Here is a 25,896-nt window from a genome sequence, read left to right as displayed (position 1 = left end):
GTCCAGGAACATGGTGCAGCATGCTCCAATGAAACACAGGATGGACATCTTTATAAGTCTTAGGCAGAGAGAGTTCCACCGCCACCTCATTAATGATACGGGAAACTGTAAACGGCCCCACAAACTGGGGCCACGGTTTGCGGGAAGGCTGCTGACAATGGAGCTGCTTGATATATAGAGACACCCGACACCCTCCTTTCCACAGGAGCTCTGGAAGACATTTTTTAATCAGCCTGTTTCTTGTATTCCACTTTAGCCACATCTAGGTCATGTCTACCCTCCCCCACTCCCAAAGTGGCCAATGATGGGTCCAGAGGAGGTGGGAAGGGGCGGGACCCCAGGTGGGCATATAGACAACTATACTTCCTATCCATATTCTGCATAATCACACCACTTTTGTGGGTTTTCAAAGGCTGAACAATGTTTCAGGGTTTTCTCAATGGTAAAAAAAGTTGAGAAATGTTGTTCTAATCTCTATACAACACTAATGCCACACCAGTCCAAAACTATGAAGGCACTAGCAGCTTCAATAACTTGTGGCTTAATGCCATCAGACCTTTCTATTAACTGAGAGGGAATGATCTTAAGCAAGTTTGAATATTTTCATTAACTGAAGGAAATGATCCTGGGAAGGATCAAATGCTGAAAAAATTGCCTGATATTTGCAGTGTGCTGCAATGCATGATTTATCTAAATCATCTGAATTTATATATAGCACATATATGCAAACGCACTCAGACAGGAAAGGTGAGACAAAGGTGAAATGTGTGGATATCCTAATTCTAAATAGAAGTATTACCTTCAGTAATCTGATGACATGATGTTATCATGACATGATATTATGTCATCAGTCAGTTACATGATGATATCACAGAGGAAGTTCGTAGAGGGAATAAAGGCAACATTTCCTGTTCAGCTTCTTGATTTCATCATGTTAATTAAGTGGTCCTCCACTGAGGGGGGGGATGGTGCTGAACAACACACTGTGATGGAAAAGGGACAGATCAGGAAAGCAGCCAGGCCTGTGAGTATACGGAGCAGGCTTCTCCTTTCACTATCTGACCCTTATATTTGGTTTCTAGGTACAGCTGAGTTGTACACATTTTCTCCTTCCTTTGCCCGTGAATACTTCTGAAGTTGACTTGTCTGGATGGATCTGTTTGCATTACAGATGGGCATGAAGCAAGTAACATTTCTTTTGTGTTGGATGCAACAGATTGACATATAAAGCAACCAGCATAATTTATTAGCATGCTTGAGCACTGTTCTTTGGTAAAGCTGGTATAAGTGACCATATCTTTAGTAGTGGTTAAAGGCTTGGTAATAAAGCTAGATCTGTGCTTTGAACTCTCAATATTGGTTGCTGTACCAAAAAGTCCACATATCAAACCAAAACAGTCAGCTCACAAACATGACCTAACATTCATTAAGGAAATGGTGGTAGCAGATAAGAGCATCTGGTTACTAAGTGTAATCCTAAGCATGTATACTTGGAAGCAAGTCTCATTAAAGTGAATGTGTCACTACTAGTAATTGTACTCAGTGTACACTACTAGTAAGTATACTTAGTTCCAAGTGTACTTGGAACCTCACAGTGGTTTATCAGAGATATTGTTTTGTAAGTCCATATTTCCACTGAAGGAAATCCAATCATATTGTTAATGGAATCACAAGGACATTTCCTCATTAAAAAGGGCACACACACAAAAAGGCAGGGTACAAGCAACAGTTTTAAAGAGAGTTTAACATGGCGTGATACAGCCATTGTCACCCACAATGAACAATCTGTTTTCCTTTGCTGCTCTATCGTCTTCTGTAGTGTGTGCTCATACTAAAAAAAAAACCTGTTTGATCACAGGCAAGTGGGATGTTAGAAGTTGAGTATGCAGTACCACAAAACGCCATGAGCCTTTCAGGTTTTGGGGTGAGGGGAAGACCTATAATTATCTCCAGCCACATAGACTGAGCTGATCTGTCTTTACAACTGCACACAAGTTACTGGGTGGGAGTAGTAACAGTGAAAAACAGAATGTAAAATCCACTACACAGATGACAAGTCTGATTCATTTCTTACTCCCTTCCTCTGTCTGGAAGAAACCAAGCTTTTAAAAATCTGTATGCTAAAGAGTGCCAGATATATTTTTATTCATATGTTCTGAAAATGACAATACCAGTTTATATCTTCTTTGAACTTATGTGACTGAACTTATAATCTGCATACAATTTACTTTGGAATCTTATTAGAATGAGTTAAACTACTCCAAGACTTCTCTTGAATGAGCAATTTGTATTTCTCTTCCTCCCAAGTATTTTCTTAAATGAAAAGCAATCTTTGCAGGAACATGGATGGAGTATTGAGAGACTGTTTAAGCCTTTTTATCCAGAATATCATCCTTACTTTTCTACCTGCAGGAAAAATCATAGGGAACTGGATCTTTAATGTCATAAGGGGGGGAAAACTTTAGGTGCAAGTTTAAATGCAAAAATAGCTGTCATGTAATATTTCTTTGCGCAAAGATGCAGTTTCTCAAAATGGTTTTTGAAATATATGCACAACGGTGGAGCCCAGCCTGTTTGGGCCTCAGTTTCATGATTTAGCAGGTATTTGAAAGTAGCCCTCATCATATACCTGTCGTAAGATAGTATGAATTCATTGCTGATAGTCTAATCCTGACACAAATGGCCTGTATGTTTCTTACAGTGAATGTGTGTATGACCTTCATGTCTGTGTAAGGACTGGTTAGTAAGAAAGAGAACTTTACAAATGAAACCAGGGAGTAACACCTGGAGATAAGAAGGGTTTCAATCACGGGTGTAACATGAGAATTACTCAGCATGCACACAAAGAGAAAAAAAATCACACAAATTGCTTTCACTGTAACTTGTGAATAGAGCTTAAGTAATCATTATCATAATGGAGAGTGTGGTAGGGGGAAAGAGAAAGTTCCTTCAGCATTCCTACTGGAAATTTCTTTTGTTATCAATATCAATAGAGGAAAAGAAGCATCAATTGGTGAAACTGAGCAAACTATCCCATCTGTAAGGTACCCCGTAGAACCTCTGGCAACATTGCTGAGGTTAGCAGCACAATGTTAAATTGTAAATGAGAGGTATTAACCATTACCCAAGAGAGAGAGAGAGAGAGAGAGAGAGAGAGAGAGAGAGAGATCATAGATTACTGCTAAAATGTGGAAGAGAGAAGGACTGGAAGGGAGGCGGAGAACAGGAAAAACAGAAAAAGGCAAAGAGTGAGAATCACACTCACGCATAAGGAGACACCCAGAGAGAGAGGCGAAAGAGAGAAAATGAGCCATGCACTTATCGAGCAGCAGGAAGAAAAGCTTCAAACAGCTGATTTTTTTCACTGCTTTCAATCCCTGCCTGTCGTTTTTGCTAGCACGCCAGAGGCTACTATCTTCTACTATCTATACGTTGTCTTTAAGGATGTGGAGCAAAGGAGAGTCAGAAGGGCTGCAGACTTTAGGAATTGTGGTGGTGGTATGCTCTTCTCTGAAACTTTTGCACTACCTTGGGCTAATTGACTTATCAGATGGTAAGAGAATCTCAAAGTTTTACCAGCTCCTATATGTAGGTTTATATAGTTTTTTAAAAAATCACTAAGGCAGCAAGTAGAAGGAAATAAAAAGTCGCATTTTTCTCCTGTACATGTTTCTGTTTCACATCTCTTTAATTTTGCGGTATCGGGTGTTGTTTTATGTTTTTCAGAGCTTTTACAAGCTTCCAGAAATCTAGTTGAGGTAGATATATATATATATCTTTACTTATAAAGCTTATTTCCTTTTGTGATTACTGCTTCCCTATATCTCAGTTACTTTGGGGAGGGGGGATATGCCTCTCTTGGGATAGCTGGAAATGAGCTAATACTTAGGACATATATTACTTTGTTAATATAAATAATTAATAGCATGATTCTAAGCATGTTTACTTATGAGCAAGTCCCCCACAGTTCAGTGGGGTCTGCTTGCTGTTAAATACACTTGAAAAGTGCATTTGACACAAAGGAGACTTATTTTTCATACTGCAGAGCAAAGTAAAGCAACAATAGGAAATAAGATTAAATTTCAAGAAAGGTTTTGGAGGAAAGGATAAACATTTATTTAATATTATTTGGAAACAGGGAACGTATTCCCTTTAGCACCCAATTCCCCCCCCCCTTAGTAAATTGTGTGGAAATTAATGTTGCTAAAACATACTTAATTCCTCAATATGAAAATGAAGAAGCACTGACAATCCCTTCCTGAGTCCAGGCAGTCATTTTCAGAAATGTAGTAAGTTTTTCTTAATGAGAACCTGTTTGAACAAACCTAAACACAAAAGGTCCCCTTGCTGAAAGGTTACAAAAAAACATATCAAGGGGTGGTGGTGGGGAAACCCTCATAAGAAATGAATGACCAAAGCATATGGTACATTGGTTTCAGGTTTCATCATTTTATTTTTCTTGTTGTTGGAACACTAACTATGCTCCATCTCCACAGCTCTGTTTTGTAAAGCTCTTGATGGGTTAAAAGTTGTTACAGATGGCAATAGTACAAACATTTCCCAATATGTTTGCACGTGCATGTGCACACACACACACACACACACAGTTACTACTTAGACATGTTGATTTCTGATTTCCTCACATGAAACACAATAATAGATTAATATACACTGATGGGAAATGAAATCCAATTATCCAATGAGAAGTCTGCAAAAAATGTCATTAATAAACCATCAGTCTTGATGGTATCCTAAAAGGGGCTCACCTCCGTGCATTACAAAAGGAAAAGAAGAAAAGCAGTATGAAATTCTGCAGCAGCTTGCATTTACAGTGCCATCCATGTGAGTGCAGGATTTCTTTTCTATTGGTTCACTACTGTAACTCCGACAGTGAAATTTCTGCTCATTTCTAGAAGATAAATCACCTGTTTAGACTCCACAACATGGTCCTAGGGGGAAAAATAGCAAATTGCTGTGATCAGTTGGTACAGGCAGCTCTTGGCAAAGAGTAAAACACCAGCCCTTTATAAAATGCATTCAGAACATAGTTGTGCTTTAAAGATTTTTATTGGATTGCTGCCTTTGTGAAAATCCAGGATGGATTTTATTGTTTGACTTTAGGTAATCATGCAACAGCATCAGGTAACTCAGTTCTAAGTTCTGCAGTGTTGTGTATATTAAATCTTTGCAGTAAGCAGTGTACGCTCCTCCAACATCTCTTTGGGCTAATGGATTGCATCTCTTCTGCAGCTTTGGTTGTTAATTGCTGCTGCCTTTTAGGCTGTAAAACTGTCCTCTTCGGATTTGGCAGTGTGTTGTACAACATGCAGTTAAATAGCTAAGCATAAGTTTTGAGTTTATTTTCTCTGAGGCCTCCTAAACTTCCAGCTGGAGCTCCCAGTGATGCCAAATAGCACCTACACACAAAAAAACGATCTCATGAAACAAAACAACCCTCAAAATGGCAATTGCATTGATATCACATGAGAGAGGGATTACAGAGGCATTTGGGCTTTTAGGTTATTACCTTTGTCTCTTTCTGTTACTTGTAGGGGGATGCTGGCGAGACAGACTGAACAAAGGAAAGACATTTAACCTGCCAAGTTGTGTTTAACTCTTGCACATTTTATTAATACCAGCCAAGCTTCTCTGACCATTTTGCTTGAATACATTAACTGATCCTGAACAGAAAACAAGTAATCCCATAAATATGCGCAGGGGGTTGGACAAGATGATCCAGAAGGTCCCTTCCAACTCTGTTAGTCTATAGTCTGGTTTCTCTTCAGATCGCATAAATCTTTTGCCTTTTACTAAAGTCTATGACTCTATATTTCACATTCTCAGGAATCTCCACTGAAATCTTTACTGATTGCAAAATTAAGATGCAATAAGTTAACTGGGCTGGATGAGTGTTCGTAAAGAGCACACTGGAATGTGAAAGGTTGGTTTTTTAAAACCTTTCAACTAAAATATGCAATACTAAGATTTATTTATTTATGTGTCTCTGTGACTGCAGAACTGGAAGGTAATCAAGTGAGTGCAACACTTTAAAAAAAGAACAATATAGGGGAATTACAAAGTCAACCTAACTTTGTAAACATTATTAGGCCTAAAATTGTTAAATATATAGAGCAACTACCCTCAGATGGATTCAGTAAGAGAGAAATATTGTTTCACTAGCCTCACAGAAGTCTTTGGAAGTGTCAGTTTATCTGGGATTGAAAACAAACGAGTCATATTTGTGGAGGGAACATCTATCAATTACTTTTTACTATAAATGGACTCTTGTGTTTTCAGAGGCAGAGTATGTATGATATTGGTTACATGCATGACAATATATATAATGCTCAGAATGAAGAGGGGATCAATAGTCTTAGCATACAGTCACCTAGAGATTTTGTTTTATGACCACTAATTACACTGATTGGTGATCCAATTGTGATATTAATTGATTGGGGATCAAATCAAGATCTGATCTTGAAAGACTAGTAATAAGGTGACTTTTTCCCAGCTGTAACTCTTAGTGAATAGTACTATGCTGGAAATATAAGGTGGCCAGATTTCCCACCTTTGGCGGGACAGTCCCTCATTTTGGGCATTTGCCTCATGTTCCGTGGCGTTTTCTAATTGTCCCACAGCGTTCTCCAATTTTTAAAAATTTATTTTAATTTTTAAATTATTTTTATTTATTTTTTTGGCCACATGCCCAGCAGGCAGCCCAGCAGGCAGCCCAGGCTCAGGAGGCCCCCACGCAGGCGTCCGGACTCTGGGGTGGGGCTTCCCGGCTGGCTCTGCTGCCACCTGTTCAGCGCGGCTCTTCCCGAGCCGCCACCACTCTGAGGCCAGTCGGGGTGGAATGGCGCACCTGCCACCTGTCGCTGCCGTCGCCATCACCATCACTATCGCCGGTAATGAGGCCAGTTGGGGAGGGAGGAGGGAGGGAGAGCCCACTTGCTGCCACCGCCGCCATCGCCACCACCACTGCCGTCACGCCACTGCCACCCTTCGGAGGCCAGTCGGGGAGGGGGGGAGGGGAGGGAGGGAGGAAGGCCCACCTGCTGCCTTGTGGCCCCGGAAATCTGGTCACGTTATGGAAATATAAAATACTATATGTGTAGATCCCCTAAAGAGGTTTTAAATATAGAAAAGTTAAATGCAGTAGATGTGGTTATGTGTATATATGTTTGTGTTTATATATTCAGTAAAGGCTCATAACTAGAGTTGCCAGCTCTAGGCTGGGAAATACCTGGAGGTTTTTTTTTGGGGGGGGGGTAGAGCCGAGAGAGAGCATATTTTAGGGAGGGGAAGAACCTCAACTTGGCACAATATTATGGAGTTAAGCCTCCAAAGCAGACATCTTTTCCAGGGGAACTGATTTCTGTAGTGTGGAGTTCAGTGGTAAATGTGGGTCACCTCCAGGCCCCATCTGGAGGTTAGCAACCCTAACTTCATAACACTCCTATAATCATATTCTACACAGCACTTGCAGATACATTGTCTAGGGGAAAGAATCATATTTTCCCCACATGAAACTGCAGCATTTTGAACACTGAAAAAAACAATTTATTTCCTTCTAGCTTGAGTTGAGGGAAGCTACTTGGATCCCTGTAAGAGGGAAGTGATAATCGTGCACATATTCTGTTAAAATTAAGCATTTGGAATGGTTCCTGCCTTCAGTTTTAATTTACTTGGTATTTTAAAGTTATTAATAGAAAAGAGGTTACAATAGTAAATGTGAAAAAAGATTTCAAAAGTAAACAAGGATAGAATCCAAAGATCATTTATTGTTGGTACATGGCTCTTCTGTCAGCAGGGATGCATGATTTTTACCAATTCCCTTCATCCCCATCTGCAATCTGCAGTCACTGAGATTTCCCAAATGTTTCATCTGATGGAGCTGCAGGTACTCTGGGAACACTATAGCAGGCAGAAGAGGGAAGGGGGAATTAGCAATAATCAGTTGCATTTACTTCTAACTGGTATGGGGATGGGTCTGGTTTAGAGGATGGGGTTCTGCTATGCAGAAAAAAGGGGATGTAAAACACCTCTCAGATCTTCTAATAAACTATCACACAAGAAATAATACTTAAAATATACTTAATATATAAGTAAAGACTCAGGTAGGTAGCCATGTTGGTCTGATACAGTGGAACAACATTTTAGCACCTTTAAACCCAACCAAGTTTTATTCAGGGTACTAGGGGCAAAGCTCGTTGTATCCAGGAATACAACAGGCGCTAGAGCTTGGCAGTGGGAAGAGGAAGGGGAGGAGTTGTCCAGTCTATAAGGGCATGGGGTTGAATGTGTGTGTTGTCTGGGAGGTTGTGGTGGCGTGGTGGCAAATGAGGGCATGGGTGTGGAGATATGGGTGTCAATAACCTGTGGTTTGGAATGTTCGTTGAGTATGGGAGAAGACTGACCTTTGGGAATTGTGGCATAGTGGTTACAGATGAGCTTTCCAAAGCCATGTCTTCAGAAATGTGAAGGGAAAATCAGATTAGGGGGAGATTACATGGCAACCAATTCCTCCCAGTTCTGAGATCAATGTCATTTCCCTTCTTGTGTGAATTAGGCCACAGACACCGAAATGTCCCCCTGCCCTAAGCTACATGGGGTAGTCACAGTATATAGGTGTCTGCCCTCTTCCTTCTATCTCAATTTTTTACTGTTGATAAAATCTTATGTGCCCACATGCTTCTTTCACTGTTGCCTCTTAGAAGAAGGAGAGCTGGATTTTTGTACCCTGCTGTTTCTGCCCAAAGGAGTCTCAAAGTGGTTTGCAAACACCTTTTCCATTTGTCTCCCCACAATAGTCAACCTGTGAGTTATGTGGGGCTGTGAGAGGTCTGAGAGAACTGGGAATGGGCCACAGTCACTAAGTAGGACTCAGGTGTCTCAAAGCAGTTTCCAATCGCCTTCCATTCCTCTCCCCATAGCAGACTCCCCATGAGGGATGTGGGATAGAGAGCCTCACTTGGAAGATGGCAACCCTAAAAGGAGGTCTCTTTGTGCACAGCAATCTTGACCTAGAAAGTGTGGAATTCCAGAACATAAACCTACACCAGTCTGGCAATGTTATCTCTTTTGTGCAATGTTTTCTTGACCTGAAATAGGTCAGGGGGTGCTAGGTGGCTGTCAGGCCATTACACACTTTTGAGGCCCCACTTCCAGATTTCAAGAAATATGTTCAGACCAGGGACAGCCAACCTCCAGGTGAGGCCTGGAGATCTCCTGTAATTACTGCTTATCTCCAAACTATAACGATCAGCTCGTCAGGCAAAAATGGCTGCTTTGGAGGGGCGACTGTGTAGTATTGTATCTCCCTGAGGTTTAGGGATCCCACGCTCCAGGTGGGGTCTGAGAATCCCCTGGAAGTACAGCTCATCTCCAGGAAATTAGACTGAAGGGAAAGGTCTCTCCCCTCACATGCATCCCTTCAAAAGAAATGCATGTGGCCCCAGACACCCCTTGGTCGCTTGGCTGGTGATGTCTGCCTTTCTGAAGCCTGAGGCCTACTGCTGGTAACTGCAGTCCCTGTTGTTGTCTGCAAGGCCAAGTCGTTCCCTAATAAAGGTGGATCACCTAGTTTCCCCCCAAAGTCTCACTGTCTACTTGCCTGTAAAGCTAACTGCACTTGAAGTTCTGGGCCACTTATGCCTTTGAGTTCATAGGACCTTCCTGGCAAGTACTGTTTTTTATTTACCAGGCCAAGCTTGAAAAAAGTCATTCCCATGTCTCTCCAGCCATTTACTTATTCACTATTTTCAGTTTCAGCCTCAAAATATTTTTATTTAGATCTTCCTGTACTTTCCAGACTCACAGGACTGATGCTGCTCTGTCTGTCTGCACCCCAGAATACAAGAAGTTGCTGGTAAGGGATGGCCATAGCTCATAGCCCAGGAGGGACATACCCGCACCACTCTACCCCAACCTCAGTCTGCAAGCCTCTACCATTGTCTCTAGATCGCTGTTCATCTCTAGATTATAATGATCAGCTCTGCAGGGGTAGCCAACCTCCAGGTGGGGCCTGGAGAGCTCCTGGAATTACAGCTCACCAGCAGAGTATTAAGAACAGCTACCCAGGCAGAAAGGGCTGCACAGGCCTAATTGTCACGTCCAACAACTTCCCTCATTTTGCCGGCTGATGGAGCTGGAAGGTGGCTGGAGAGTTTTCTCCCTCCCCCTTTGCTTCAAGGCTGCTGTGAAGGAAGCCTCTGACATCCCCTGACTGAGGCGAGGGAGGCATTTCCAAGATCAATACAAAGGAGCCTGTAGAGGTACTTGTGCTTTCCTTTTGAGGGGAGGAACAGCTTTCCCTTTCTGCCAAACCACTAGCTGACAGAAAAGCTCATTCTCATTTAAAATACTGCTGTGGCCAGCCTCACTGCTGGAGGGAAGAAACAGCCAAGCCATGTTTATTTCATCTGTGCAACTCTCTGCAGATTTGAGGACTACTGCAAAGGGTTGTTGTGCAGATGAAACAGGAGGCAAAAGAACCTCCACAACAGCATCCAGTTTCATCTGCACAAGAACCCTGTGCAGTAGGCCTCAAGACTACAAACAGTTGCTTGGCTGCCTCCTCCCTCCAGCAGAGAGGCCAGCCAGTAGTAGTTGTTAGGTGCGAAGTCGTGTCCAACCCATCGCGACCCCATGGACAATGATCCTCCAGGCTTTCCTGTCCTCTACCATTCCCCGGAGTCTATTTAAGTTTGCACCTACTGATTCAGTGACTCCATCCAGCCACCTCATTCTCTGTCGTCTCCTTCTTCTTTTGCCCTCAATCGCTCCCAGCATTAAACTCCTCTCCAGGGAGTCCTTCCTTCTCATGAGGTAGCCAAAGTATTTGAGTTTCATCTTCAGGATCTGGCCTTCTAAGGAGCAGTCTGGGCTGATCTCCTCTAGGACTGACTGGTTTGTTCGCCTTGCAGTCCAAGGGACTCGTAAGAGTCTTCTCCAGCACCAGAGTTCAAAAGCCTCAATTCATTGACGCTCAGCCTTCCTTATGGTCCAACTTTCACAGCCATACCTTGCAACTGGGAAAACCATAGCCTTGACTACATGCACATTTGCTGGCAGGGTGATGTCTCTGCTTTTTAGGATGCTGTCTAGATTTGCCATAGATTTCCTCCCCAGGAGCAAGTGTCATTTAATTTCATTGCTGCAGTCCCCTTTTTCCTGCAGAGCCCAAGAAAATAAAATCTGTCACTACCTCCATTTCTTCCCCATCTATTTGCCAGGAATTGAGAGGGCCAGATGCCATGATGTTCGTTTTCTTGATGTTGAGTTTCAAGCCAACTTTTACACTCTCCTCCTTCACCCGCATCAACAGGCTCTTTAGTTCCTCTTCACTTTCTGCCATTAGAGTGGTATCATCTGCATATCTGAGGTTGTTGATATTTCTCCCTGCAATCTTGATTCCAATTTGTGACTCATCTAACCCCGCCTTTCTCATGATGTGCTCTGCATACAAGTTAAATAGACCAGTATACAGCCTTGCCGAACTCCTTTCTCAATTTTGAACCAATAAGTGATTCCATGTTCAATTCTCACTGTTGCTTCTTGACCTGCATATCGGTTTCTCAAGATACAAATAAGATGTTCTGGTATTCCCATCTCTTTAAGAACTTGCCACAATTTGTTGTGCTCCACACAATCAAAGGCTTTAGCATAATCAATGAAGCAGAAGTAGATATTTTTCTGGAACTCCCTAGCTTTCTCCATGATCCAGCATATGTTGGCAATTTGATCTCTAGTTCCTCTGCCTCTTTGAAATCCTGCCTTTACTTCTGGAAGTTCTGAGTCCACATATTGCTGGAGCCTAGCTTGTAGGATTTTGAGCATAACTTTGCTAGCATGAGAAATGAGTGCAATGGTGCAGTAGTTTGAACATTCTTAGGCATTGCCCTTCTTTGGGATGGGAATGTAAACTGACCTTTTCCAATCCTGTGGCCATTGTTGAGTTTTCCAAATTTGCTGGTATATTGAGTGTAGCACTTTTACTGCATCATCTTTTAAGATTTTGAATAGTTCAAACTGGACTATTCCAGTCAACTGGAATGATGTCACCTCCACTAGCTTTATTGTTGCTCAGACTTCCTAAGGCCCATTTGACTTCACGTTCCAGGATGTCTGACTCCAGGTGAGTAACTACCCCATCATGGTTGTCGGTGATGTTAAGCTCGCTCTTAAATAGTTCCTCTGTATAATTTTGCCACTTTTTAAAAATCTCTTCTGCTTCTGCCCTGCCATTTTGGTCCTTTATCATACCCATCTTTGCATGAAATGTTCTCTTCATATCTCCAATTTTCTTAAAAAGATCTCTGGTCCTCCCCATTCTATTATTTTCTTCTATTTGTTTGCACTGTTAATTTAGGAAGGCATTCTTATCTCTCCTAGCTATTCTCTGGAATTCAACATTCAGTTGGGTGTATCTTTCCCTTTCTCCCTTGCCTTTCACTTCCCTTCTCTCCTCAGCCATTTTGCTTTCTTGCATTTCTTTTTTGGGGGATGGTTTTAGTTGCTACCTCTTATACAATTTTGCAAACCTCTGCCCATAGTTCTTCAGGCACTCTGTCTATCAGATCTAATTCCTTAAATCTATTTGTCACCTCTACTGTAGATTCGTCAGGGATATAATTTAGTTCATACCTGAGTGGCCTAGTGCTTTTCCCTACTTTCTTCAATTTAAGCCTACATTTTGCAACAAGAAGCTGATGATCTGAACCACAATCAGCTCCTGGTCTTGTTTTTACTGACTGTATAGAACTTCTCCATCTTTGGCTGCAGAGCACATAGTCAATCTGATTTCTGTGTTGACTGTCTGGTGTTGTCCATGTATAGAGTCATCTCTTGGGTTGTTGGAAAAGAGTGTTTGCTATGACCATTGTATTCTCTTGACAAAATTCTACCAGCCTGTGCCCTGCTTCATTTTGTAGTCCAAGGCCAAACTTGCCTGTTATCCCAGTTATCTTTTGGCTTCCTACTTTAGCATTCCAATCCCCCATGATGATAAGCACATCATTTTTGGGCGTTGCTTCTAGAAGGTGTTGTAGGGCTTCATAGAACTGATCAACTTCATCCTCTTCAGCAGCAGTGGTTGGGGCATAGACCTGGATTATTGTGATGTTGAAAGGTTTGCCTTGGATTCAAACTGAGATCATTCTGTCATTTTGGGCAGTGGTCCCCAACCTTTCTGAGGCTGGGGACCGGCAGGGCATCGAGCCGCACCCGTGCATCAGGCCACGCCCGTGCATCATGCCGCGCCCGTGGGCCGCACCCGTGCATCAGGCCACGCCCGTGCATCATGCCGCGCCCGTGGGCCGCACCCGTGCATTAGGTCACGCATGTGCATTGGGTCGCGCCCGCGCGATGCGCGGCTCGGCCCTGATTCCCTCTCCCCGCCCTCACTCAGTAAGAAGCTTCCCGGGCCGCAAACTTGCGGCCTGGGAAGTTTTTTACTGCGGTGGGGGGCAGGGAGAGGGAGCCGCGGCCCGGCACCATGGCCTTTGCGGCCCGGCACCGGGCTGCGGCCCGCAGGTTGGGGACCACTGATTTTGGGGATTGTATCCCAAGACTGCTTTTCCCATTCTCTTATTGGTTATGAATGTCGATGTTCAGTCTTGTCATCTCTTGTTTGACCACGTCCAGCTTGCCTTGATTCAGGGATCTGACATTCCAGGTTCCCTTTGTAATAAAAATCTTTGCAGCATCAAACTGTCTTTTCACCTCCAGTTACCTCCACAACTGAGCGTCCTTTCGGCTTTGTTCCAGTCGCTTCATTCATTCTGGAGCTACTCGTACTAGCCGTCTGTTCATCCCCAGTAGCATATTGGACACCTTCCGACCTGAGGGGCTCATCTTCTGCCGTCATATCGTTTTGCCTTTTGGAACTGTCCATAGAGTTTTCATGGCAGAGATACTGGAGTGGTTTGCCATTTCCTTCTCCAGTGGATCACCTTTTGTCAGAGCTCTCTGCTATGATATGTCTTAGTTGGCCCTGCATGGCATAGCTCATAGCTTCACTGAGCTACACAAGCCTCCTTGCCTTGACAAGGCAATGATCCTTGAAGGGGCCAGCCAGAGCAGTATTTTAAGTGAGAAGGGGCTTCTCTGTGGCCATAGGCAGAAGGGAAAAGCTTCCCCCCTCAAAAGGAAAGCATGGCCACAGACTCCTCTATGTTGCTCTCAGAAATGCCTCCCTCCCCTCAGTCAGGGCTGTTAGAGGCTCCTTCATAGTAGGCCTGAAGCGAGGGCGAGGGAACACACTCACCAGCCACCTGCCAGCTCTGTAAGGCGGTATGATGGCTTCCTGGCCTAAGGGGGAAAGGAGGCCACCACCCCCAGGCCACTTACTGTGTCCCTGTCAGCAGCCAGAGGCAAACGGGCTGGAAGCTTAGCAGATTGCCTTTTGCCGGGCTGGGTGACGAGCTGTGTCACCCCCCTATTGGTCCAAAGTCCCGGTGACAGGGCCAACCCGGTTTTTGGACCAATCAGAAGGTGCTTCACACCAAAGATTGGACTGGCCCTGCCCAATCTCCGCCCACCTAGGCCTTAGCTTTTTATATCATACAGCAAAGCTGTTCCAGATAAGCTTTAGTGTGCATGGACACTTCCTCAGAGAGATAGATAGATCTGAAGAAGTGTGCATGCATAAGAAAACTTATGGCTTGAAAAAACTTGGTTGGTCTTAAAGATGTCACTGGACTAAAACTTTGTTTTACATAAGTAAAGAGGCAATAAATCAGGATAGAAAAATATGTATACAAAGCTCAAACTTATGCAACACAATCAAAGCTAAAACTCTTGCCAAATGTTTCTTAGTTTTTTCTGTTTTCTGTAGTGGTGCTGTCTGTAGATCTTCAAAGGCTAGAGCTTGCTTATATGTTGTTCTCTGCAAAAAACACATCCTTCTCTTCAGTTATTTTCTACCTTTCTCCTAAGAACTCTCTCCTTGCCTATCCCCCCTCCATCCAGCATCTTCCTTCAGGGACTACAGTCCCTTTACTTACAATTTCACCAGGGGCAGGGAGGGGAGAGCAATCTCATACATAAGCATTAGCATTCTTTTTGAAAAGGAAATATCATTAGGTTTAACCAGGGACTTCCTATCCTTGCTGAGTCTTTGGGAAAAAAAGTAGGGGTGCCACCACAAAATTGCCATCGTGGAACAACAGCCATCCAGAAAATGGCTGCCAGGAAGCCAGTGATCATTCACAAAATGATATTTCAAGTTCAATGTCCTATGATGAAAGTAGATGTTTATAAATATGTGCTTCTTGCAGAAGCAAAGTTAATGCCTCCAGGGCTCTTCTGAACCTCCTCCCACTCCAGTGAGGTGGAAGAACGTTGGAATTAAACTCTTTGCTTTAGTTAATAAAGTGAAATAAGCAACATAACTGATGAATTAAGCTGGAAAAAAAACAACCCTAAGGCTTAACTATATAATGGTATTTAACTATTCATGTCTAATATTTATTACTATTATTTCATCATGATGAATATATCCATTTGAAATGTGCCAGGAGATTTGTTTTCTATTAAACTACTTATTGACTCAGTTTTCTGATGTCATCAATTTATATTTTACTAGAGCAGGTTTGCAGCTTGATTCACATTGATGATGAACTGAAGTTCTTGTGAAGATTGTTTAAGGTCAGTGCTCATAATAATTGGGATATGATAGATGTGCTACAAAGGCTGATTCTGCATGGGCGAAAAAGGCTAGGAGGGCACTCATATGGTAGTGGGGCTAATCCCTGCTTCCACATAATGTCACTGCCAGGCTAGCCCCCTCTTGGGCCAGGTGTGGGTTGGGCCCTCAGTTGCCCTGTGTGAAGGGAACATGGAAGAATCTGCATTCCCTTTTTTGCTGTGCGGGCCAATGGGGCCTAGCCCAGTGGAGGTTCATGTGGATGGAAAGAACTGGGCCTTTTCCTCATCTTATGGAGGCCGGGTTAAAAATGCCCCAGTTGGCTTCATGGTGCTTCACAGTGACCGTTTATGCACTGGGAATTTCACTGCCCCAGCTCCCATGCAGGAGCACAAATAGGAGGCGGATGAGATGCACCACACCAAATGCTCCCCCGTATGGGTGCAGGAAGAGGTGGGGCAATCTGTCACAACTAAAACTCCAGCCTGCAGCACAGCATGAAACCTCCAGTGCATAAACGGTCAGTGCCATGGAGCAGACTGGTGCATGTTTTTGTTTTTTGTAAGAAGGTAGGATGGCATTCTCATGCCATCCCACATTCCTGCAAGCCCCCCACCTCTGCGAACCCATGCAGCAGAACCTTTCAGCCACAACTGAAAAAGGCACAAAAAACTGGAGAGCATGCAGCTCTGCTTCAATGTACCACCAGTGGTGAAGAGCACCACCACTGTTGTGGAATTAGCCATAGTACCTTTCCCTGGCTATTTGTTATGGTGAACTTTTTCTTGGTGTCCCCCATTATAGGGTGAGCTTATATTTAGTACTTTGTTAGCAGTTTCCTAAGAAATGGCAAATGGATGAAGTTAACATTTGAAAATGTATTTGGAAAAAAGGCAAAGAAAAGTTATCCTGTGGGGATTTTATCATACAACATCAATATGTTACTTGTTCCTTTAGTCATGCTGTTATCTGTTTAATAGGGGTGTAGAATTGACTGCTCGTAGTTTAAAACAGCAAACATATAGGCAGACTAAATTACTGCAGTTACCTCATTTATTTTATTTTCACTGTGGACAATTTTGCCTAATGAAAGTTCTTCCAATACAACTAAAATGCTGAGTTGCATATTTAAGAAAATGTAAACTTACTCTGATAGTTTCGAGTTGCTTATGAATACTTGGAAACGTAAGAAGACGCTCTCCAAAAAACAACCGGCTTTTCCTTCAAACAATCCTGTACAGGAAATTCATTGTGTCGCCAATTCCATACTCATTCTTCTGAATAACATATGGGATCTCATTTGACTGAAATTACTGTGATGGTTGTGCTCCAGGGATTATATGTGTGGAAGTGGTATCCTAAATAAGAATCATCTGAAGATGGCCAAAAGTAACAGATAAAATGCTTAATAACCATGGTACCTGGTAAGTTGAAACAGCAGGACTAAGCACCATATGTATTGAATCTGTGCATTTGCTGTTATGCCCAGGCTGCAATAAATGGAACATGAGAGACAGGCCAAAATAAATAGAATAATATAATAATGATAGGGGTGGGCACAAACCAGCTCACAAACTAAAGACTGAAATTTTTGCCAGTTCATGGTTTGCAAGCTAATATTTATGGCAAGTCAACTGGCATAAACTTTCCATAAACTTTCAAGTGATTTGTTACAGTTCATGAATGGATACATTTCCAGATAGACTGTTTCCAGACATCAAAGCAACAGAGGTGGTGGTAGAATTCTCCAACCGTTGGTGTTTGTAGCTTGCAGCGTTTCTATTCTATACTTCTGCACCTGCGCCTGACATTTCCCTAAAAAGCACTTTCATGAGGCATCTTATTTGGGGTGCCATAACTCAGACCCCCTAAATCCATTCTGTAGATAACTGGGAGGGCACGTACAGGGGCCTCAAGGGGAGGTCCCTTGTGAGTATTATGTCTCTAGCTTCTACAGGGTCCATTTCATACATTCCTGAGCCTCTTGAACCTTCACCAGAAAGTACTTTTGGGGGGCACCTTCTTTGGGAAGGCATAACTCAGACCCTATAAACCCCATCCTCACCAAACTTGGTGGGTAGGTAGAGGAGAGTAATTCAGAGATGCCTTGCAAGTCTGGTGTCTCTAGCTCCCCAAGGCATCATTATCCTGCAACATGGACCACACAAACTAAATTAGTTGCTTTGTGCCTAAAAGTTTGAGATGGTTCGTTGCTCACAAACTGGGTGCACCATGAACAGAAATGAATCACACTTTCCAAGTGTGTGTCCATTCCTAAATAAGACCATCAGGATTTCTATCCTCTTGTTTCTCTGCGTAAACTTGAGGGCAATATGAAAGAGAGATTGCTAGTCATATATACACTCACCTAGTTGGCAGATATTTTTGAATTGTTAGGAAAATTGCCTTGTGAAGGGAAATGAGTGCTGAGACTCAAGGATACTTTTCTCTTAAATGTTTTAATAGTGTCAGAAACTGCTTTCACCCCCAACCTTTAAGCCGTAGTTGCTAAAAGTGCACACAAAAGTGTTTGCAACTTCAAGAGACATTGCGTTTCTTTGCCCTACTACAACTACAACTTTGCCCTACTACAACTACTACTACTACTAATAATAATAATAATAATAAATAGGACTTATATGAAAGACAAAGTGCTTTGCCTAGGAGCCCCTAGGCAAACAGGTTCTATCCGGTATACTGAATCAGCAATACAATGGGGTGGGGTGGGAAGTTGGGAGGAGAGCAGTATTGAGTCAGTAGGCAGAGGCTGTATCAGGCAGAGGCTGCCACCTGGCTTGGCAGACTTTAACAGTGTTATGGCTTTTTGGCTTAAGCCTAGACTATTGAGGGGTGCCACTGGTTGTAGAAGACAGTATGCCAGTTGGTGAGGCAGGGGTCCTGCCGTACTTAATACTGGTGCTTAGGAAAATATTTTGTCATTTGTAGCGTGGGAAAGAGCAACAACCTACTGCATATTCTACTTTGCCAACTTTTTTTTTACGAGCTTGGCTCTTACTCTGCTTTTCTTTCTAGAGCCTCCATCAATCATTGGCATAGCCGTACAATTGTGATAAATTGTATTCCACATAAATATAGATAGATCCAACTCATGATATAGACTTTTGAGTAGTTGTCAATATTGATTATATAATACCATTGCAAATAGGGCTTTACATTCTCAAAGATAAGAACTTTTGAACAGTACAGGATGCAGACAATTAATTGTAACAAATCCCTGCTGTCCCCTCCGAATGTGTTACTTTTGTGGATAGTCTATCAATCAAAAGAAGAGATTATAAACCCCCTTGTCGCCAGAGATTTTGGTATAGATGATGTGTACAATTAGCATCTGTACAATGCTTTGAGGGTTAACTGGAGTCAGGGCTTACTTAAAAAACAGTGCTGGAGGAAGAGGGATTTCTAAGCCCTGCTAGGGAATGGGCAGCCTGTTCTTGTTCAGTTTCCCTCTTTTCAGCATGGCAATTCTGAAGGCATTGTTCATAGATCAGGGTGTAAACTGCATGGAGCTTTTATTCCCATCCCTGGTCGATTCAGCCCCTGCCGTCTACACTGAATGCGATTTCCTTTTTGATTTTGGGCGATTTAAATTTTCCTTCTGCAGCAAGATGGATTGATCCGGAGTCACCCTACCTTTATTGTGCGATATCTTAGAGTGCTTTTAATGCTCAATATTTAAAGAATCAAATTGAGAAAGCACTCTATTTTGAATCTGGGCTCTCCTCCGTGGTAGAGAACCCCTGATTGGCCAAAGCTGATCATGTTACAAGCTTGCGTTAAAGGAGAAGACCCTAATTTCTCTCAACTTCTTTCATTCTTGGATTTTTTTTCTCCCCCCTCTGCCTTCTTCGATCCTCTCCCCCCCCCCAAGAAAAGAAAGAGGCTCCCTACTTGGCTCCTCTCCCCCCCCTTTCAAGAAAAGAAAGTGGTTTGGCTCCCCCCCTTCTGAACTACCCTAACCACGTGCAGAACACTTTCTTGTTTCAATGGGGAAGAGGGGGGAAGAGGAAGACCCAAGTTCAAATTGACCTGAATTCAACAGGATTGACAATGGAATAAACAAAGTAAGCGCAGACTCTGCCCAGGTGACCCCAATGTGGTGCTCTTGGTCACCATACCGCTAACAGAAATATTTATTGGAGCTCACCAAGTGTTTTTAGAAAGTAGGCATAGTCAGGCAGGGCTTTTGCCTAGCAAAGATTCTGATTGGCTATTGGAGATATGATTGGTTCTGCAGATTTTTTTGCTTTGGCATCAGCTGCTACCACAGTTTAAGGAGCTTCACTGTGCGAACAAAAGGAAGCTGTGAAAGCCAGATTATGACCTATTGTGGCAGCCATTTTATAGCAGCCATTTTGTGGCTATGTCCACCAAGTTGTGTCAGAATTCTAAAGGTGCCCACAGGATAAAAAAGATTGAGGGACTCTGCAATAGAGGGCCAGAATGAATGTTGCATGGCAATAACTGGATATTTTTACATTATTTTTAATATTAAAAAGCATCACAATTAGAGATTTGAATTGAGTTGAAGTTACTAACAAAGAGGGGGTTAAACACTCTTCTGTCTCCCCCCTTTCATGGAGGGAGTGTGCCCTTTGCACACTCAGATTGCCAAAAGCAAGGGAACCCCTACAATGTTGAATCCAGACTGTAAGCCGTGACTTCTTCAGGTAGTAAAAAATAACAATGTTGAATACATATTTTCCTGTACATATCTATAGATGGAAAATAGTATGCAAAATGTGGTGTGTGGTAAGATACCCAAACACATATGGACTTATGACAAAAGGTAACTTCATGTGACTTCAGATTAGGTCTCTGCTCCATCTCATGCTATATCAAAACTAAGCATTAAATATAATCCATTCAATTGTATTTGCAATGCATTAATTTTATAAATGGACAGATTATTTGTAGCACCTGTTACAATTTTAGCATGTTGGATTCTCTTTTAGAATCATTCATTTTATTTAGCAGTTTGTCTTTGTGGCAAGATTTCAGTTTCATGGGAATGTTTTGCAAACCAGATGTGGCCAGAATCATAGACAGTCATATACATCTTAATTAAAGTAAATATTTCTTCAGTATCCATGACAATGTACACCAAATAATTAAACATCTATTATAATGCACATTAATGTTAACCACATTAAGCCTAGGGCTTCTGAATATTGCATTGTTGAACTTTGGAAAATATGCAAGTTTGCAGATTCACTTGTAGAAGACGTATTGATCACCAGTTAGAACACCCTGTCACTTTATTTTCAAATTCATTCTTGTTTCAGGCCTCTCCACTTCTTTTTATTTTACTAATTAAATAGAAGGCATTTCTTATGGAAATGCTAGCATCTCACTGCACTCAACAAATTACTGTAGACTGGCTAATAGGATAGTTGGAATGTACAGGATTCAGTTCTGTTCCTAAAGTTTGTTGTTGTTAGTTGTGAAGTCATATCTGACCCATTGTGACGCCATGGACAATGATCCTCCAGGCCTTCCTGTCCTCTGCCATTCCTCAGAGTCCATTTAAGCACCGACTGCTTCAGTGACTCCATCCAGCCACCTCATTCTCTCTTGTCCCCTTCTTCTTTTGCCCTCAATTGCTCCCAGCATTAGGCTCTAATGCTAAAGCTAAGCAGGTTTAATTCTGTATGGATTCAAACCATAATGGTGGTAGAAAGTGCTATTAAGTCAGAGATGATTTATGGCATCCCTGTAGGATTCTCAAGGCAAGAGAAACAGAGATGATCTGCTATTGCTTGCATTTTTGTAGAAACCTTAGACTTCTTTGGTGGTCTCCCATGTACATACTAGCCAGGGCTAACCTGCTTAGCTTCTGAGATCTGCCAAGATTTTAATCGCTTGGGTTATCCAGTTCAGGCACTGGCAAGCCACATATTAAGTATTTTTCAGTTATGCCTAGGAAGAGCATGATATCAATGTAGTAAATAAAGAAGAGTTTTTCAAGGAGCAGTAGTATGGTTCAAACACAATAACAAACATGTAAACAAATCTGGGGAATCCTGGTTCTTGCATCCTTCTTCACCCCTGAAACTCAGTGCCAGGAGACAGCATCAGGGGAAGGTCTCAGCTTCTGTGCCCTGTTGCTGGCCCACCAGAGGAACTGGTGAGCCACTGTGTGAAACAGGATACTGGACTAGATAAACTGGTCTGACCCAACAGGGTTCTTTTATGTTCACCAGACCTTCTCTTCTTTTACAAACTTCTTTTACAAACTTTCCCCTTAGGTGCCAAACCACAGTTTGTCATTAGATCCCAATAACAAAGTACTATGGTTTGCCACAAAAACAAAAATCTTCAGTTTTCATACCATGCACAAGTGAATGGGGAGGGAGCCCGTTAGTTTATGAATCCATCCAGAGTTGCCAGGTTCCCCATGACTGCTGAAGGAGGCTGGGGAGTAATATAGTCAGCTCCAATTTGGGGAATTCCTGGAGCTTTGGGGGTGGAGCTTTGTGAGGACAGGGGCCTCAGTTGGGCACAATGCTATAGAATCTACCCTCCAAAGCATCCATTTTCTCCACAGAATCTGATCTCTGTAGTCTGGAGTCCAATTGTAATTCTGGGGGATCCCCAGGTCTCACCTGGAGACTTGGCATCCCTAGATCCATCTGATCTCTTTATGGATGATTTGTCACCCCATTTGAAATATGTCACTGTAGCAAGTGGTTGGTTCTGCCCAAATGGCCACTCACGGAATGTCAGTCAGTGGAATTGTATATTTTATATGTTCGTCTTGATTTGCCTTGCCTATTCACTTTCCCTGGTGCTCAAACAATCAATTCATATTAGCTGCTGGCAGTTCCAGATGGCGTATACAGGCTTTCCTTTCAGCATCAACTGTAATAAAGAGATATAGGGGGTGATGTTGTGAATTAAGTGCAGAAGCTTAAGTCATGTTCAGAAGTGATTCAATTATTCCTCAAATTTATTTCTCAGCTAACTTATGAGAACTTGTTTGAACTCTAAAGTTTGTTGGTAGCCATATCTGTACTATATTGTACTGTACTATACTGTAGTGTTCAGATGGTTGGTAGTTTCACTGTTTTGATCTGGAGACCAAAAGAGATGCTTACAAATGTGATTTATTTACAACATATACAAAATGATGTATACAAAATGGTGGTCTTGTGTTATGCTTTAATGTGGTTCAGAACCACAGTATTCTTAGGCCCATTCTGCACAATGGTGGCCACAATGGGTCACCAGCTGTGTTGTGATGCAGAGTATAAAGCATTGCAATATGTCCTCGCAGGGGACAAATTTCAGCGAGAAAGAGAGGAAGGAAAGAAGGATGGGAAGAAGGCAGGCAGGGAGGTAGATAGAATGGGATGGGAGAGCGGTATATGTGAAGGGGCGGGTGGGGGGAAGTGGGAGGGAGAGGGCAGTGTGTGTGTGTGTGTGTGTGTGCGCGCGCGTTTGTGTGGGTAGAAGGTGTGTGTGTGTGCGTTTGTGTGGGTCCAGAGGGGAGGGTTAAGGGAGAGGCGAGGTGGGGTGGGCAAGGGGAAGAGCAGGGTGTGTTCATGTGTGTGGGTGGGCGAGGTTTCTGCCGGGCCCAGGCGCTCCTTTGTGGCCGCGAGGGAGCGCCTGGGCCCGGCAGAAGCCGGGAAGCTATGGCGGCGGGCGGGCGAGGCTTCTGCTGGGGCCCGGCGCTCCTTCACGGCCGCAAGGGAGTGCCTGGGACCGGCAGAAGCTGGGAAGTGACAGCGGTGGGCGGGCGAGGTTTCTGCCGGGCCCAGGTGCTCCTTCGCCGCCGTCGCTTCCCAGCTTCTCACAGCCACGAAGGAGTGCCTGGGCCCGGCAGAAGCTGGGAAGCGATGGCGGCAGGCGGGTGAGGCTTCTGCTGGGCCCAGGCGGTGCCTCATGGCTGGGCTCGGCAGAAGGCTCGTGAGGAAGGGACCCAGGGTGGGAAAGGAGCAGGGATGCCGCGTCTTTGATGCCGTGTCCCTGCTCCTTTCCCTAGTGGAGAAGGCGGCTGGAGGACTCACCGGGAAGGCAGCGTCGTCTGTTTGTGCGGTGACTCTCCAGGCCGGCCAAGCAAGGGTTGGGCAAGCGGCCAATGGGGAGCCGCGCAAAGGGACATTAAATCTTAAGAAATACAAAACTGAAATTAGTAGTTGTACAACAGTAATTATTAGTAAATAAATATACATATAAAAGATAAATGTCATGAATACATACTATTAGTGTTTCAGACAAACTAATAAGTCTTTAATATTCTTTGTCGGTTCGAAGGCAACTCTAAATATTGGAATGTGGTTAGTGACTTGACTGGCATTGAAACACCCCCTGGAGTTGCCTTTAAACGGACAAAGAATATTAAAGACTTGTTAGTCAGAACAGACCATTAGACAGTTGCAAAACAGTCCCTTTTGCCAAAGGGACACTTTAAATGTGGTTCATGCTCTTTTTGTAACAGTTTCATTGAAGGCTCTCATCTTTATCTCTCTAACTACAATATCACTTTAAAACATAACAATTTTTCTAATTGTGCCAGCTCATGTGTCTTATATATTATTTTATGCCCTTGCTCTTTGATTTATATTGGGGAAAAGCACTCGAGCAGTAAGAACTCGCCTGAGAGAGCATAAGTCTCGATTAAAAATGGCATTCTTTCTGCCCCCATTGTTGAACTTTGTATAATTAAAAATCACAAATGGGAACAATTGCGTTGTTATGTCTTTAAAAAGTTTGAAACAGAAAGCTTTAAGAGACTAGATGTTAATAAATTACTAGAACAGGAGGAAACTCGAGCTATCTTCTAAATTGGAACTATGGAACCAAAGGGGTTAAACAATTTGTTGGATTTTCATTGCTTTCTATAACTATTTTAACTTTTTACTCATTTGGTGTTTTGCTGTGTCCCAGCTGTGGGCAATTATAGATAGTATTTAGTATTCCCTTCACCCCGATTCAGATGCGTCTGGAACACCTTAAGCTAGGAGTAGCTGCTATAACGACCTCGTAAGTCTCTGCTTTGTTTTTGTTTTCTAAACATTTAAATAACAATATAGGCTGCTGCAATTAGATAATGCCTTAGTAATACACAAGATTCTTATTATTATAATTGGAATGTCTTATTTCTGTTCCAGATTCTCTGTCTAAGAGACATATCTTTACTTATATGAAGTTTGTCTGAAACACTAATAGTATGTATTCATGACATTTATCTTTTATATGTATTATATTTATTTACTAATAATTACTGTTGTACAACTACTAATTTCATTTTTGTATTTCTTAAGATTTAATGTCCCTTGAGAAAGCCAGTGGGCGAAATGTGTTGGGACTGCTTTGTACAATTAAGAATAAAGAAATAATAGAAGATTCAAGACTCTACAGAAGTCTATTTACTTGATTTGTATTTGATCCTTCACTGGGTCCTACCCCTCTTAATTTATCATTTTTCCAGTCTGCCCCATGGCATAGCAAATCACTGCAAAGCTGACCGGGGTATTCTTTGCCCCCTCCGGGCCACTGTAGGGCAGTAGGAGCCAGACTTGGAAGGCCTGGCTCTTCCCTGTCCATATGGTCCTGCTTTGGGACAGGCCCTGTTATCCCCCACAACAACTAAGGGAACTCGGACGAATCCATGTTCCCTTAGCCCGGGGCAACTGAGGGCCTGATCCACAGTCTTTTCTGCCCATGTGGAATCAGCCTTAACGTGGCTAATAAACCAGAAATGTAAGCTAAGTTAGCTGCAGCTAAAATGTGATAAATTTACTCCCAGAGTATAGTTTTTAGTATAATATTTCCTCTGAATGTCAGTTGCTTCATATAACTTCCATTGTCTACTTTATTTTCATAGTTGTCATGCCTTTCACAGGGTTAGGGGGACATATCACACCATCCTTATTTATATTTATTTGGTCCTATCAATATGCTAGCTACAGTACAGATCACAGCATTTGTGCTTTCCTTGCCCAGAGGACAATCAATATTGTTTGTGTTCACACATTTTAACTGAAAGCATAATCCTTAGGACCTTTTATTGTATTATGAAACAAAACATATTGCCTGACCCTAAGGAAGGCTACAGAAGCCCAAACACATCTGGTTTAATGTGGTTCATAGGACAGCCTGAGATTCAGACCCCTAATGTTTTTTTCATTTTGTAGGTGAACACAATACAATAAATGTTCTAGTGTTTATTTGCTGTAGCTTGACCCTTTTGACATAAATTGGAAGATTTGGGGTTATTCCCCCCC

General features: G+C 42.7%; 1 protein-coding gene across 12 annotated transcripts in view; it reads left to right on the top strand.

The window, feature by feature from the left end:
* The window catches only part of KCNIP1 (potassium voltage-gated channel interacting protein 1), a 776,797-nt gene that overhangs the window by 651,039 nt on the left and 99,862 nt on the right, over positions 1 to 25,896 (top strand). For 2 of the 12 annotated variants that reach the window (XM_077327118.1, XM_077327117.1), the window contains exon 1: positions 3,182 to 3,553. The exons of 6 other annotated variants lie outside the window; for them this stretch is intronic. In XM_077327118.1, coding sequence (XP_077183233.1) covers positions 3,313 to 3,553 — 241 coding nt within the window. In that variant the 5' untranslated portion in view covers positions 3,182 to 3,312. Of the gene's footprint in view, positions 1 to 3,181; positions 3,554 to 3,726; positions 3,759 to 4,598; positions 4,843 to 24,780; positions 24,838 to 25,896 lie in introns of those variants that run through there. 4 more of the 12 variants (XM_077327128.1, XM_077327129.1, XM_077327127.1 and 1 more) reach the window with 4 other exon arrangements.

This window comes from Paroedura picta, chromosome 3, assembly GCF_049243985.1.
Source record: "Paroedura picta isolate Pp20150507F chromosome 3, Ppicta_v3.0, whole genome shotgun sequence".
NCBI classification, from domain to species: Eukaryota; Metazoa; Chordata; class Lepidosauria; order Squamata; family Gekkonidae; genus Paroedura; species Paroedura picta.
The sequence above is the reverse complement of the archived record's forward strand: the minus strand, read 5'-3'. Positions and strand labels throughout refer to the sequence as shown.